Source organism: Apus apus, chromosome 4 (genome assembly GCF_020740795.1).
Source record: "Apus apus isolate bApuApu2 chromosome 4, bApuApu2.pri.cur, whole genome shotgun sequence".
NCBI lineage: Eukaryota > Metazoa > Chordata > Aves > Apodiformes > Apodidae > Apus > Apus apus.
The window spans coordinates 4,158,540-4,174,545 of record NC_067285.1 but is presented as its reverse complement, the minus strand read 5'-3'; the positions used below and the strand labels follow the sequence as shown (position 1 = coordinate 4,174,545).

Below are 16,006 nucleotides of genomic sequence, written 5' to 3'. Positions count from 1 at the left end.
CATATCCTTAATTTTCTCACTTCCTGCAGTTAAAAAGGTTCAAACTTCTCCCCCCCCAAAAATGTACACTGATCAGTCATACACATATTCCATCTTGAGTGACAAGTAACATGCTTCTCAGAAGTACTTTGCCAATTAAAATACCAAGGGGACTACATCCAGTCTCATGTTTGCAGTACAGAAGGGTTACAGAACATCATGGGGTGAGATAAATCAGTGCAATATGTCAGGTTACTCACCACATCCTATTAACTGTGCTTGCCTGGAAGGAAAAAGTACCATAGAACAGTCTGGGTTAGAAGAGACCTCAAAGATCACCCAGTCCCAACCCCCCTGCATGGGCAGGGACACCTCCCGCCAGACCAGGTTGCTCCAAGCCCCATCCAACCTGCCCTTCAACACTGCCAGGGATGGGGCAGCCACAGCTTCCCTGGGCAACCTGGGCCAGAGTCTCACCACCCTCACAGTGAAGAATTTCTTCCTAAGATCTCACCTCCTCTCTTCCAGTTTAAAACCATTCCCCCTTCTCCTATCCACTTCACACTTGTCGCAACGCACAATAAAGCCATCACAGTTGTCCAGATCCTTCTTCTACCTCTGGCCCTACATGCAAAACTGCCTCTAGGAACTTAAATTCTTCCCTTTTTTCCCCCAACATCATAAGAAAAACAGATTCTGCCAATATTAAGCAAGCTGCTGTATATTCAGATTCCCCTCAGAAACTGCAACTTCTGCTTTGAAATCACATTCCCCGCGGCAGGGAAGAGGAACATTGCACGGGTTAATATGTTCAAAGTATCTGGAAAACAGGCAGAAACCAATGCTCAGGGCTGCTGACCAGACAGCTGAGTGTCTTTAAATCCCAGATATTTCCACAGATACAGAGCAGCAGAAGAGCATTCAGCACATGTGCGTCACAGGAGGTCTGAAGCTTGCAGGAAGCAGATGGACGAGTTGCACATGCTTGAACCATCAGCCAGTCTGTTTACAGCCAGCACAGGGCTTCCTGGAATTGAAGAGCTTAATCCCTACATGGTGCTTGGTTTATTCATGTAGATGAAGAAGTCTAAAGCCTTCAGGGAAATCCATCACAGAAACACAGCAGCTAAAGGGAAGTCTTGTGCTAGAAGTAATATTGGGGAATGTCAGCTGCTTTGTGGTGTTACCTGATGACAGGAAGATCCCAGATTTGGGATTTGCAAACATTAATTCCTGCACCACATCACATCTTTTCAGGGCTCATCAGCAGTGAACAAGGGAAAGCTGAAAGAAATCCATGAAGCTTTACAGCACTTAGGATGTCCCTATTGTTGTTTTATAGAAGCCCTTTTGAATTCACTCTGTACAATCTCCCTGGACCTGGTATTCTGTTTCTCGGATATTTGTTGGTTTTATAGAAGCAAAGAGACTTAATTCACGGAAAGTCCTGTGCCAGCACTCAGAAAATAAGTACTTTAGTCACCGAGCTGCTTCTTGGCAGGAAACAAGGCAATACAGGAGTTATTGCCTGACCCTGTCTTCAAAAGTATTCAAGGTGACCTCTGCTTCATCATCCTCCAGCACAAGGTGCTGCTTGCAGACTGGTTCATCAATTCCATCAGTGCCAGAAAGGGATCTCAAGGCACAGATTTGACAGGAACCATTTGAATTCAGGTCCTTCCCATTAATAATCCTTTTCTTTTTTTTAATTTATGCCAGCCTTATCTCTTCAGAAGCAGCCTGAGAAGTCCCAGAATCCATTGCCAACATTAATCAAGTCATTTCACAGACAGTAAATGCAAAACCCAAAATATTATTCCAATTCACTTGATGTGATAGAGCTTATTACTTGTTTTTTCTCTGTAATATATTAGCTTTTGACAAGGCTTAATTGAACACCTTCAATTTTAAATTCAGCTTCTTGTGATGCATGGAAATATCCAGCTTGTTTATTCCCATCCAAAAAAAGGCAAGTTGAGGGATTAAGTGACTTGTCAAGGGACAGAGAGGAAACCTGAATCAAAGCAAAGAATTAAAAGCAGATCTCCTACAGCCTTGGCAGGTTTCTGTCCAGAGAATCAACTTTTTGTTTTCTAGCAACATCATCAGGCTCCTGAGCATAGGGAAAGAAATCATGATGGGTCCAGAACAAATTTTTCTGCCTTGCCTTCCCCTATATGACTTGTTTATTTTTCTTTCTATGTATTAGACATATGGGTGAATCCCAACTCAGCCCAACACCCAGTGGCTGCTAAACCAGCAGCAGAGGAGGGATGCCAAAAGTTTGGCTGCCCAGCCTCCAGCAGGCAAGATAATCACTGGAGACTTCTGACTATTTGGATGGAGTTTTATTTTGTTTGTGCAGCAGCTGCTTTGTGGAATGCTTTAAGGCCAAGTTCTCAGTTATGGAAAGCTGGATAAGCAACAAGTGAAATAAATCTGGTACTCTTATCCTAGGCTCTAAGGATGCTTTTCCACACCACTAAAGCCCCACATAAATGGGAAAGGTTGGCAGGTGCTGGTGAGGAGAAGCTCACACCCAGAGTGGCAAAGATGCTGGGGATGAGTTGGCATTTGCAGAATTCATATCAACATCATCTGCAAAAGACCTGGCTCCAGCTGACTGTGTGATTCTTCTGCTATCATGATAATCTGATTTATCTGCATTAAAACCCCCTAAAATTAATAGAAAATAGAACCAAGCAGGCACACAGATATGTATCCCTCAATAAGATGACAAGACATGTGAAATGGCAGCATCTCTATACCAAAAAAATATTAGGCAAACCTTAGATTAAACTGTACTCATGCAACAGAATCAGCATGCCAAGAATTAAATGGCTTTCTGCTTGTAAAAAGTAATTTTAGACTCACACAATTAAATACCATTAATATTAATGTTTCATAATATTTATGATGATAATTTTTTTTTAATTACCCACTGCCTGACAGTTGCAAAACCAAGCCAAGTCAAAAAAATGCTCAGGATGACCACAGGTAGCTCAGCAAGCTTTACAAACTAATTAAAATAAATATGATTTAAGAGATGGAGCTTAACTAGCAGGAAAGGGTTTGTGTTTTTTTAATAATTGAAACCCGAATGTTTAATTTTTAAAATCGCTTCTAGCTGACTTAAATGAAAATACTGCTGTGAAAACCAGCTCTTCAGAGGCCCTATGAGGAGAGGCTCAGGGGCAGAATTTCACTTGCTCAGAGTGATTGAAGCACCATTTTTTTCAAAGCTCTCTCTTCAGTGAGGAGGAGCTGGGTGGGAAACGCATTTACAACCCCAAGGGCCAGTTTTTAAACAAGATTTTAATCTCAGAATTTCTTACCTTTCTAGTGCCAGCTGCAGGTGTTTCCTGTTGCTGTTGCACATCCAGATAGTAACACCTGAAGGTGCCAGGTTTCCTGTGTGGGGTGTCAGTGACATCCTCTGCCCCAGAGATTTTATGATCTTAACACCTGGCATTTCAGGCCACCCTTTGCAAAGAGATGTGTGTGTTTGAAATTCTTCCCACACCAGACTTTCCCTTTCAGATCATCTCTGGCTGCTAAACACAACCAAGCTGTTACTCCTTTTCTTCTAAACCTCCTTTTGTGACAGTTTTCATTTTCCAACCATGTTTGTGCCTGGCACAAACCTTTGTATGTCAGTCACATATTTGAGGAAAAAAACCTGACCTGCACAGGCACTGCCTCACTATGCCTTTTGTGTCCTTCCTGTGGAAGAACGTGGAGAAAGTGAAAAGCTCCAGCAGCATACAGCTACTGCTGCCATTTCATAGAATGATTTGGGTTGGAAAGGACCTGAAAGACCATCTAGTTCCAACCCCCTGCATGGGCAGGGACACCTCCCACTAGACCAGGTTGCTCCAAGCCCCATCCAATCTGCTCTTCAACACTGCCAGGGATGGGGCAGCCACAGCTTCTTTGAGCAACTGTTCCAGTGTCTCATCAACCTCATAGTGAAGAATTTCTCCTAATGTCTAACCTAAATGTCCCATCTTCCAGTTTTAATCCACTTGCCTCTTCCTCTTGCTCCAAGTCCTTGCAAAAAGCCCCTCCCCAGCTTTCCTGTAGCCCCTCCAGGCACTGGAAGGTCCCTATGAGGTCTCTCCAGAGCCTTCTCTTCCCCAGGTTGGACAATCCCAACTTTCTCTGCCTGACTCCAGAGCAGAGCTGCTCCAGCCCTCAGATCACCTCCATGGCCTCCTCTGGACTATCTCTACATGAGCTCCATGTCCTTCTTATGCCAGGGGTTCCAGAACTGGACAAACTACTCCAGGTGGAGTCTCACAAGAGCACATCTACGAGCATATTTAAAGTAAAGCTGAAGGGGCTCACATCTACCAAGTGTGCCCCAAGAGGTGTGTGCAGAGGAGATGTTGTCTTGGGACTGGTGAGCAGGTGGAGGGGAAAGGGGCTGCTGCCTGGTGGCCCCCAGGTAACCCCACACAAGCCTTCTCCTTACAACAAGCCATAATGCATGTGCAAAAGATACAAATCAAGGCTGTGATTAATAACTATGAGTCATCTGCTGCAGCAGATGCCTGTAGGACTGAACTCATCTGATTTCAAAATGCCTGTTGTAGTCCCTTCCAAAGGGGGTTAAAAAGCTTTCCTTCCTCTTCCAAACATCCCCAGTGAGCTTTGCTGTGCAAAGTGGGTCCTCTCCACACACCAGCACCCTTCCCTCTTGCAATGCAGTGGTTAACCAGGCAGCAGTCCTCCTCAAGGGGACAGCAGTGACCAGGTCCCTCCAAGCACTGCAGGGTGGGTAAGTCACCCAGTTTGGCAAGAGAGTCGCAACTGGAACAAGAACACCATGACAAATCATCACCACAACAGCACAGCATCAGCTCTGACATTTTCAGTCAAACAAGCTTTTGAAGGTATAAATACACTTCTGAGTGTGCTGTCAGAACTCCACCTACGTGGGATCATCTGAGCTGGTTGCAAACTCTGCTTCTCAGCACCAGGAGAGGATGCTAAGTACCAAAACGCTGCGTAGGGCACGAGAATCAAAGTGGTAGATTAACACAGCACAGGAACTGAAGATGGAGAGCACTCAAGGTTGAAGCTGATGAAAGCTGTCTGCCTTCCAGTGACCTGAAGGGGCTTCAGAAAAGCCAGGGAGGCATTTTTTACAAGGGCAGGGAGTGATGGGACAAAGAACAGTTTCAAACTGAAAGAAGATAGGTTTGGGTTAGATATTAGGAAGAAATTCTTCGCTATGAGGGTGAAGCGATGCTGGCCCAGGCAGCCCAGAGAAGCTGTGGCTGCCCCATCCCTGGAACTGTTCAAGCCATGTTGGATGGGGCTCAGAGCCACCTGGTCTAGTGTCCCTGTTCATGGCAGGGGGCTGGAACTAGATGATCTTTAAGGTCCCTTCCAACTCAAACTGTTCTGTGAATCTATGAAAACCCATAAGATGGCTCCACCAAGCCAGTGTTTACAGAAAACAATTTATACTAGTATTTAATTGGTTTTCTTAGTACTTAACCAGTGACATTAATATATCAAGGGAGCTTTTTCTTCACTGAATTCAGGTTGCCTTGTAACTCCCATCAATATACTTTCTATAATTTCAGGGAATTTGCAACAATTCACTCTGGGAGTTTGACTCTGGTGAAGCTGTCAATCTCTGCAGTCCTGTCACCCAGTCATGGCAAATAACACTTTGCACTGATTTAATGTGCTGTAACAATTCCAGTCTGTACAGAGCAGCTGCTTGTTTTATTACATGAGTTGGGTAAAACATCAAGACTTTTTTGTTGAATTTGCTGAACATGCTTCCTATGCTTTTTTAGATTCTGCCAAAATGCTAAGAGTGATTAATATTTTTCTTTCCCTCTGTCAAGAAAGAGCATATTTTAAACTATCAATCACATCATTGCTCTACATATATGGCACAATTCCAGTGATGCTTCCAGTGTCCCACTCAGCAGCCTTGAACAGTTATTTATGGATTCCTTGTCCCTAAAACTGAAGGATGAATTGGCAGTAATATGAAAAAATGACCTATTTTCTTTCTCCCCCAAATATTTAGCATTAAAGCCTTCTGTAGCCCAGCTATGGCACTCATCCACTTCTAAAAGGTCACATCACTCACACAACTTTATCCAGCCTTAGAAGACAAACAGCAGCTCTGCAAAGAGATGTCACCATTGTCTATCAACTAGTGGATACTCAGAGTGAAACAGGGTGAGAACTGTGGTAATTTGTAAGAGACACTGATGTCCAGATGTTCTCAGTGCATACAGAGGAAGTTATATTCTGCCCCACTCTCAAGGTGTTAGTTTTGATTCATATCAACCCACACATATGGCACCTCTGTTGTGGATATCACAAGTACAAAAATCCAAAAGGTGTCCTGGTTCATGCAGCTTCATCTGAGAAAGTCAACATCTGCAGATCTTCTGGCTAACCTAAGCAGAGTTTGCATCTTGTGATGGTAAAAGAACATTTTGCCATGACTTCAGGTTTCCCAAGAAAGCCTGAGGTGCCTAAACAGCAACAGCCCTTGAGCCTATGTGCTTGTTCTGACTGGTAAGAGAAAGAGCTCCTCAAGTTAAGCATCTCTTGCTCAAGGCCTGTTTTTTCTCATTAGAGGAAGAAGAAAGAAAAGCAGAAAGATCTGGCTCCACCGGCTATCATGGAGCTCAGAGCCAGGCACAACATTTGACTCAGAAGTGTTTTTCCTTAAAAAGGGAAATGATTAAACAATACAAATATTCATCACTACCCAAACATGGTTTGCTTCTTCCTCCAGTCAGACCATCTGTGCTTTCAAGAGCTCTTTTTGCACCTTGGCCCTTTCCTCCTCAAGCTTCTGATGTCTCAAGCACAAGAACCCTGGCCAGACAAGCAGAGCCACAGCCTGCAGGGGAAGACAGACAAGAAATAGCAATTGTTCTGCCACCAATATATTAGCCCTGGCTACTGCATCAGAAATACAGGACCAGGAGAGGTACAAATCTGATCTAGGCAGCAGCTCAGAGAACACATTCAGTTGAAGAAATTTTTCTTCTTTGTTAAAGTTTCTTGTTCAATACAAAAAGAAAAAATGTTGCTGTTCTGATTCTTTATCACTATCACATAATAACATTGGTGAATTTAGCACATATCCTGTTATCTTTATTTCTTTTTATATAATGCTGGGAAACTTTCCAAGGCTTAAATAAAAATCTTACCTAGCCTCTCAAGCTTGGCAGGTTTTTGCTTCTAATGCAGCCCAGATCAGAGGGTTGTTTTTTGGCTCTCCTACCTGGCATAATGTATTCTCCAACAAATGTTTCTATTAGTTATGAAAGCACCATACCCTTGTCACACAACTTGATGAAGTTGGGAAGATGCCTCAGGTAACAGATTGGCATCTTTTTGTACAAACTTTCATATCAAACATCCTTTTTGATACCGTCACAGGCAGTAGCAAAGTGTAAGAGAGGGAAGCTGATGAGTCCCCTTCCCTTCTACTGCCTGTTTCAGCAAAACAGACAAGAACCTGCTCACACCAAAATAAAAAGCCCTACCAGCCTCCTTCTTCTGGACTGGTTTACAAAAGTCAATTCCCTGCATGCAGCCTCTACAACTGTGGTCGGGTCATTGTCTCCCCAGTTTGCCACAAGTACCAAAGCTTCCACCAGTGCCTCTGAACATCACCTTAAGACAACTTCTGCATCAAGTTCAGGGGCTCTGCTGTTGTTCTGATTAAATTTCCCTTGACATAGCTGTTCTCCAGCCCAGGGTTTCATGTTTTTGCCCTTTCCTCTCACTTTCTTGACTGCTGGAGGAACTGGGGTAGAAAGCCATACTGAGAAGATGACCTTTCAGGTGGCATAACGGGATTAATTCAGAGAGCAGCATTGTCATCTTCCTGGCTAAGATGTTTCTAGGTGCTGAGTGTCTGGAAACCCCAGGACACCCCTCTTGGCTCAGAGGAAGGCTTCATACAACAGCCTAAACTCTTGCAATCATTAACATCTACTTTGGTACCTCAGGGATTACCAATTTATTTTTAAAAGCTAAGGACTTACACATGCAGAAGCAGAGCACACAAACATCAACTACACTGATTTCATCTGTTCAACATGATAAGGTCTCACGGGAGATAATACCACACTAACTCTCTGAAAGGAGGTTGGAGTAAGGTGAGGTTTGTCTCTTCTTTCAAGTAGCAAGCAATAGGACAAGAGGAAATGGCCTCAAGTTGTGCCAGGGGAACATTAGATGGCATATCAGGGAAAATTTCTTTTTCAAAAGTGCTGGCACAGGCTGCCCAGGGCAGTGGTGAAGTCACCATCCCTGGAGGGATTTAAAAGCCATGTAGATGTGGTGCTGAGGGACATTAACAGTGCTGGGTTAGTGATTGGACTTGATCTTACAGGTCTTCCCCAATGAAAACATATCTGTGATTCAGTGAGTGGAAAAAGAAAGTAAGGTGAACCCCAGGGAAGTCTATCCCACAGCCAAGACTGTACCAAGAGCTAGCAAGTGAGATGGAGGCCATCACACCCTGACAAGAAAAGCCACCTCCACAAGAGTGCCTTGTTCAGGCTGGAGGTGAGAAAAGAAGTCACCCCTTACTGGAACTATTTCTCCCCACTCCTCCAGCCCCTCCACGGGGAGGAGCCCAGTCATACAGAACATGTTTTCCAGGAGACATTAGCCTGCCCCACAGTGCAGCTGGTCCAGTTGAAACTATCTTTGCTCCTACGAGGCAGAGTTTGTGCCTGTTTGTCCCAAAATCTAAATAACAATCCTGGAGGAGCCTAGACCTCCTCTCCCAGCACCAGCCCTGCTCTTCCTGCAGACCCTCAGGGTTCTGTCCACCAACTCGTTGTGAGGGGAAAAGGGCAAAAGTAAGACTCAGCCATTTAAAAACCAAACAAAGAAGATGACTGTGAACACCAGCTATAAATAGTGTCAAGTCCTGCTGTAAACTTGCAACAAAGCTGGATTAAAAATAGCACTACAAGACAAGCAGTGCAGCACTGGTGTTGAGAGGAACAGCATGTTAAGAGCATGAATACCCAAGAGAATGAGACGTTGCTGCAGTAATTATCTACCTAACACAGAACAATGCAAAATAAATATAGAAACCTTATTGCCAAAAAGGCTCCTACTCCCACAGAAATGCTAATAGAAATGAAAAAAAACCCCAGAAAATTAAAATAAAGAAGGAAAAAAAAAGACTCTCTCAGCTATAGTGGTATTTTTCTGGTTTAACTTTTATTATAAGGCACATTCATTTTCTGAAGTGAAAGACCTGACCAGAACAGGTCTAAGGCTGTGCATCTCCTGGAGACTTGGTCAAAGGTTTTAGCAGCACAAGTGGGATTATTTGCTCACATAACATAGTGACACTCAAAGAGAAATTAAGAGACTGAACCCACACTGTAAAGATCAGGGAAAAAATAAACCATCACCTCCAGTTCCTGCTTGTGCTGGCTGGTTGCTGGATTCCTAACACAGTTCTCACCTCACCCACACTGGTTTTATTAGAGGGTATTTGGGGCACCTACACTCAGAAGCAGGTCACAAAGGAGTAAGTGCACACAAGTCTGTGCAAAGCAGTTATTTCCCAGTGCCACATCCTCGTTTTGCAACACAAGCAGCAGTCAGAAAGCTCAGGGTTGCTTCCAGCAGTGGAAGTGGGCAGCACTCAGGCCAAAGCTCCTGAGGTACGCTTGGTGGTTTGTCTCCTTAGACCAAGGAAGCAGAGCATTTTGCCTTACATATATGGCAAATTCTCCTTCCTAAGCAGTCTTGAACTGCCCGGAGTCTTCCAACCATCCATAACCACAGCACAACAGACCTGCTGCCAAATACTACAGTCCTACTCAGCACAAACTAAGGAGGGTTTGGTCACATTACAAATTCCTCTATAGAACAAGTACAAATATAAAATTTGCTTTAACAACTCAATTAAAAATCCTGTTCCTTTGGAATGTTACCATTTACTCGATGATTCCTTATGCATTAATAAATCTCAAAGATCACTGGTTTTTCTGTAAGATGATAAACTAATCAAGTTTAAAAATAAGAAATACAGAAGTTTAACACAAGGAATTTTGACAAGGTGAGTACAGAGACATATAACCTGTATGAATCATGCTGATTCCTCTTCCAGACGTAGATAATCACTATAGAAGCTTTCTACCCTGAAGCTTGATTATTATGGCATATATAATCACTTTGCCTTTTACTGTTCCTCTGTTCAGGTACTTCGTGTCACACAGCATTGCCATTCTCACTTTTCTCCTTGAAAACCCAGAAGATAATAGAACATGAATTCCTTGGTCTGCAAGCTCAGAATCTCAAGGACAAAAGCAAGCATGTACTTACGACCAGAGAGAGTTCCTTCCTTGGGTGATGACTCCAGTGAACTTTGTTAGCCTTCGAGCATCTACTTCAATCCACTGATATGGGTCATTTCTTCCTGCACACCAAGCACCATCATAAAAATCATTTTCGTTAACACCTGCCTGAAAACAAGGCAAAACTGTCTTCATAAATCAGAACCAAGGAGCTGAGGGTCTTCCATGGGGAAAAAAAGAAAAGAACACATGAGGTCATCATTCATTCTGCTTATCCCTTTGGTGCCAGTTTAAGACCCCCGAGACTGTCATTCTCAATAGCTCTATGGAGTGACCAAGACATTTTCTTACTTGAAGTAGCAAGGGGAATTCTACAAAGTCCCTTTAAAAACTAAGAACCACTACATATACATTGAATTTACAGTTAGAGAACATCAACAGAGCTTCAGGTCAGTCCACCTTGTCTGTGCCTGTGGCTTGATAGAGTCTTTAGCCAGAACAAATTATTCTTATAGTCTTCAGAGTTCTGGAAGTCCTAAAAAAACAGTTCTGATCCATGTAGATAATGGTCAGTGCTGGAGCAATCTCTTTTCCCCTGAAAGCAGCAAAGGAGCTTGAAGGGTGTATGGAGAGAGTAATACCATTTCCCACCAATTTGCAATCCCAGAATTGTTCATTTTCATCACTAGGGATATTCAAAAGCCTTAAGCCAAGGTGAAAATCCAGGAGTGCCCAGCTGTACACCAACTTGTGTACCCAATCTATATCCAAATTTACACTGGCAAAACCACCAAACAGCCTTCTCAATATTTTCAAAGAAATAGCTGCAAGGCATTTTGAGCAAGCTCTATGCCAACTAGATCTGAAGTAGCATTTAAAGATAAATATCTAAGGAACTCAGATGTTATGTATCTTATTACTGGAGCCCAGGAAATGTTTTGCACCAAGCTGGCTACTGCTGTAAAGAACACAGAAGGTTTTCCACATAGTCCTGAGGCTACATGTATTTTTATGATATTTCATCTGTGTTTAATGTGGATTTATCATTGCCATCCATGCAGTTCTAAAAATGGATGCACATTATTTCCCAAATAGAAATGGAGAGTTTGGAAGACTCTGTAAATTTATATTAAAGACAGATCTTAAAGCTCTGGTTTACAGCAATTGTGTGTTAAGTGCTATATTTTCAGTTGGTGCATATATACAAAAGATAAATGAGGTACCCAAGAATACAATTGTCAATTAGATTTCCACAATTATCCCTCAGCTTCCCACGGAGCAGCATCAGAAGATATTACAGCCAGAGCTGGGTTGCAGTGGCAGAGACTGACAGGTCTCCCTAGCTCCATTTTTACAGGTGATTTCTACCAAGCTGGGCATTGGGTGGGCCTGGTTCACAAAGGGGATGCAGGTGGTAATCCCCTTTCCCTGTGTGGGTCTGGCATCATCTGAAGGAAGCACTGCAAAACAGACAGATTCAATTCCTAAAACTTCTCATTTTCTAAGGTATTCAACTCTGAGACAGGGCAGCTTAAAGATTGTTTTCCTCCATCTGCCAAATTTGCATTAAGCCACTTAAAGTGACTTTCACATAAAACTCAAGGCATAAGCTAGAGAAAAACCATTAACAATGGAAGATTTTTTCAAGGAGAGCTGAACAAAAGGAAAACATGAGAATATCAACATGATCACTGGCAGGAGTTGTAACCTTTTTCAAGAAGAGGTTTCGAAGCATTTTAAAATAAAATGAAATTTGAAGTAGCCTTGGGGTTCCTTGCCAGGGAGCGTTAAGATCTACAGAGCACCTTGAACCAGCATCATGCTAATTCCCTTCACACTGGTGACATTCCACCAACTTCTGTGCACCTAGTACCCAAATGTCTCATTGCTTCATCTGGGATTCTTGGTCCTCGTTCAAACTGCACATACTTCCCATCAGTGTGATGCTCATCAAGGTGCAAACCTCTCCTCTACATCACAGTGAGGAGAAAAAGAGCTTACTTGCAAAACAAACCCCACAAACCCTGGATTGTCAAGTCTCAATACTCAAGTCTCCGTGGTTTCAAGTGGGATTACATGAAGCTAAGCATATTACAGAATCCTAGAATACCAGGTTGGAAGGGACCTCAAAGATCATCTGGTCCAACCTTTCTAGATAACAGGTTTATACGAGGTGGCTCAGCACCCTGTCAAGCTGAGACTTAAAACTGTCCAATATGAGGGAATCTACCACTTCCCTTGGGAGACTATTCCAATGTTTGGTTGTCCTCATGGTGAAAAAGTTACCTCTTGTGTCCAATCAGAATCACCCAAGAACAATTCCATATGACTCCTCGTAAACAGGGAGTCTCCATCTTCTTGGCAGCCACCCTTTAAGTACTGGATCATTGAAATAAGGTCTCTCCAAAGCCTTCTTTTCTCAAGGCTGAACAAACCCAGTTTTCTCAGCCTATCCTCATATGGCAGGTCCTCCAATCCTCTGATCATCCTTGTGGCCCTTCTCTGGACCCTCTCCAGCCTGGCCCATGCTTTTTGTAGAGCAGGGACCGAAACTGAGTGCAACACTCCTATATTTAATTGTATATCAAATATGGAGAGTCTAAAGGACATGCTGACAGTCATGCACAGTTTAAGATACTCTGGCCTTAAATAGGGGCAGAGAGAGCATTAAAAAAACCAGAACAAAAACTGGGCTGATGTTTCTTTCTGCTCTCTTATTTCCTGACAGCAGCTTCTCTGAAGCTAAAAGACTATTTTCACTAGGCAAAAAGAATCAGGTGGCTGTGCCTAAGTAGCACAGAATACTACTTGAAAAAGAGCAGTTTAACTAATGGGAAGATTTTATTAGAAATATTTTTAAGGAAAAGAATCCCATTAAATTTATGTTAAAACTTCTGAGTTCCAAGTCAGCATGTATTTCTGAAGATACTTGAAGTTTTGAATTTACCCTATGGCCATTTCAAAATATTTTTTCCATATAAAAGATTTGTCCATTCAATTAAATATTTAGTCGTTAAGATTGCTATTAAATTTATTGGGGAAAATGATAATTCTTGAAATATGAAAACAATTATTAACAAATATTTGGTCAGACTAGATCAAGTCACATTCTTCTCAGTACACTCTTTAGTTTAAAAATTGTGTATTGAGTTAATGGAGATGGAATCAAGTTATGACATGCAAAAATTTAAGCTATACATTTGAAACACTTTATCTTCATATGTGGGAGAGTGGAGGAACTAATGGAAACTGGAAGCAAGGACTAACCCTCCTGCAAAACCTTTTTTTCCTTCACTGCATTTTCAATAACAACTCACAGTCTAACCCAGCTTGTATTTCACTTGCAGGCAAATGCAAAAACATTTGTCAATATTCAGGGTCTTATGAAAAAGTCACATTTTGATACAGGAAAAGGCACCTTTGTCTGTCACTGCTAAGTTAACCATAAATGTGAACATTGATGTATTTGAATTACAATATTCAATGTCTTACTGTGTACCCAAATGCTAAGATGCAAGGAAATCAAAAGGTCACAATTCCTGTACAAGATATATGACTTCTGATTGTAATTCATGTTTCTCTTTTGAGTTAAACACATAAGACAAAATAAACACTTTCTCATATCATCCCTGTTCTAAAAGCTTTATTTTATAATGAAGATCAAGATCTTTCCACCTAAATAGATTCAATTGAAGAAAAAAATTATTATTCTGCCTCAAGTGACCTTAGAAGAGCAATAAAAATACACGTAAATATCAAACCACTTCTGCTTAAATTCTTCTCCTTTTAAAGCAGGGTGATCACAGCCATTATTTTACCACAGAAAATTTGGTAGGAAAAGAAATTTAAAAAGCATTAATCATCACAGGTATTTATAGCAACCCCTGCCAGTAAGAAAGAGGAGAATTACGGCAGAGCTTCAATAATTGTCTTTTGTTTGTGTTGTGATGAAGGAGCTTTTCAAAAGAAATTGTAAGACAAAGTAATACATGCTTCTGATTTGCATACACATGCTAGAATTACTTGGTTAATCCTCAGTGTTGGGATTTCTCCAACCAGGAAGATGAGGAAGGGGATGAAATATTTTGCCAGATTATTACAGGTTTTAGCCACTGCTAATTATTGTACAAGTGACAAATACTAATGACATTTATCCCTGAAGGCAGAGTCCCTCACTGAATATTATTTTATGCTGTGATTTTTCCTGATGATGTTTAAATTACTCTTGGTTGTGCCCCTATTGCAGTCACAGACTAGAACTCCAATGCTCTACAACCTGAGTCGCTCCTGCCCTCGAGAGGTCCCAGCTTAATCACCACGTTCACACAGGACTGGAAACAGAATCGGGTCCCACACCATGTGAGGTCACAAGAAGAGGATCCTAGAAGGTGTTTTCCAGCCCTGCTAAGCCCAGCTGTCTTTGGAATAAAGTGTACACCAACTGATTAACTTCACATGCTTCAAATAAGGGAAACAGAAACTAACAACCCTCTGAACCCTTTGGAAAGCTTCATTATCCCATGAATCAAGGTAGTGCCAGTCACCTGGGGTGAGCCCCAGGCTCCTCAGCTGACTTCACATCAGATGATGAGATTGAGCAGAGAGTGGAATTTTTCTTCTTCCTGGGAGGAACAAGATAGTCACATGAAGATGGTGATGGCACTGTGGGGACACCTGGACCATGCCGAGGGGCAGCAGCCCATGAAATTGCTCAGCACTGGACATTTAGCCTTGTGCTGTGGTGAAACTTCAGCAGCACATCAGCCTCTCTGAGGCTTTCTGACTTGAGCCAAGTGTTTTTATTTGTGGGCACTTTTACACAGCATGAAAGCACAGCTGCTGGAATCCCAGTGCTTTTTGCCTTTCCCCAGCACCCTGCCCTTTTGAACCTTGAACAGAAGGCACCAGAGACCTTAATACCCACCTAACACATCAGTTCCCTCTAGCACCTACTCTTGGCTGTAAGCACAGATCTTTTCAATCCTGCTGAAATGGAGAAGCCTTAATGCAAAGGAAAATGAAGCACTGAAACCCAAGCAACAAGAAAGAGATCTGCAAATTCTAAGTGGATTTGAAAAAAGTGAGATTAAATTTTAAGCAAATCCCAAGGAAAGCTAAAGAAAAAATAAATGCAAACCCATCCTTTTAACACTGCCAGTCAGTGTGATAACTCTTAATTGGTCACGGGGTTTAGGGAATTACTGTGGTTATAGTAGACAGGGAAGTTTGCACTAAAAGTCAAAGCTTTTGATTTGAAGGCTACCAGGAAGGCTTTATTAGAGATAAAGATGCAGCAGAGAAAGATAACAACACTCAAAAGAGAAAAGCAAGCCAGAGAAGCCACTTGACTATGAGCCAGCTGCTGTTGGGTTATTGCTAGATGAGCCTCCCTTGCCTGGAAGTCCCTATACCAGGAAGGGATAAGAACAGCTTCAGCATCATGAGGAGAATCAATCCAGTGAGAATTCGTGCAGCTCCAGACAATGACAACATGAAAGCCCATATAAAGCAGAAACACAACATCATGAAGCCTTTGTTCACAGCAAAAAAGTCACCAGCTTTAGCATGGAGAGGAATAAAAGCTCAATTTGCACAGGGCAGAAGATCTTTTCACCCAAGACTCCACACAGCCCTCCAGGGAGGGGAAAACAACCCCGCAGTGAAGTGGAGACCTTATTCTCACCATAAATGCAAAATAACCTGCT

At 42.3% G+C, this 16,006-nt stretch overlaps 1 protein-coding gene across 1 annotated transcript in view; it reads right to left on the bottom strand.

The window, feature by feature from the left end:
- CPXM2 (carboxypeptidase X, M14 family member 2) overlaps window positions 1–16,006 on the bottom strand; it is a 68,514-nt gene that overhangs the window by 30,968 nt on the left and 21,540 nt on the right. The window contains exon 3 of the mRNA XM_051619727.1: window positions 10,330–10,469. Within this exon, the coding sequence (XP_051475687.1) occupies window positions 10,330–10,469 (140 nt within the window). The remainder of the gene's footprint in view (window positions 1–10,329; window positions 10,470–16,006) is intronic.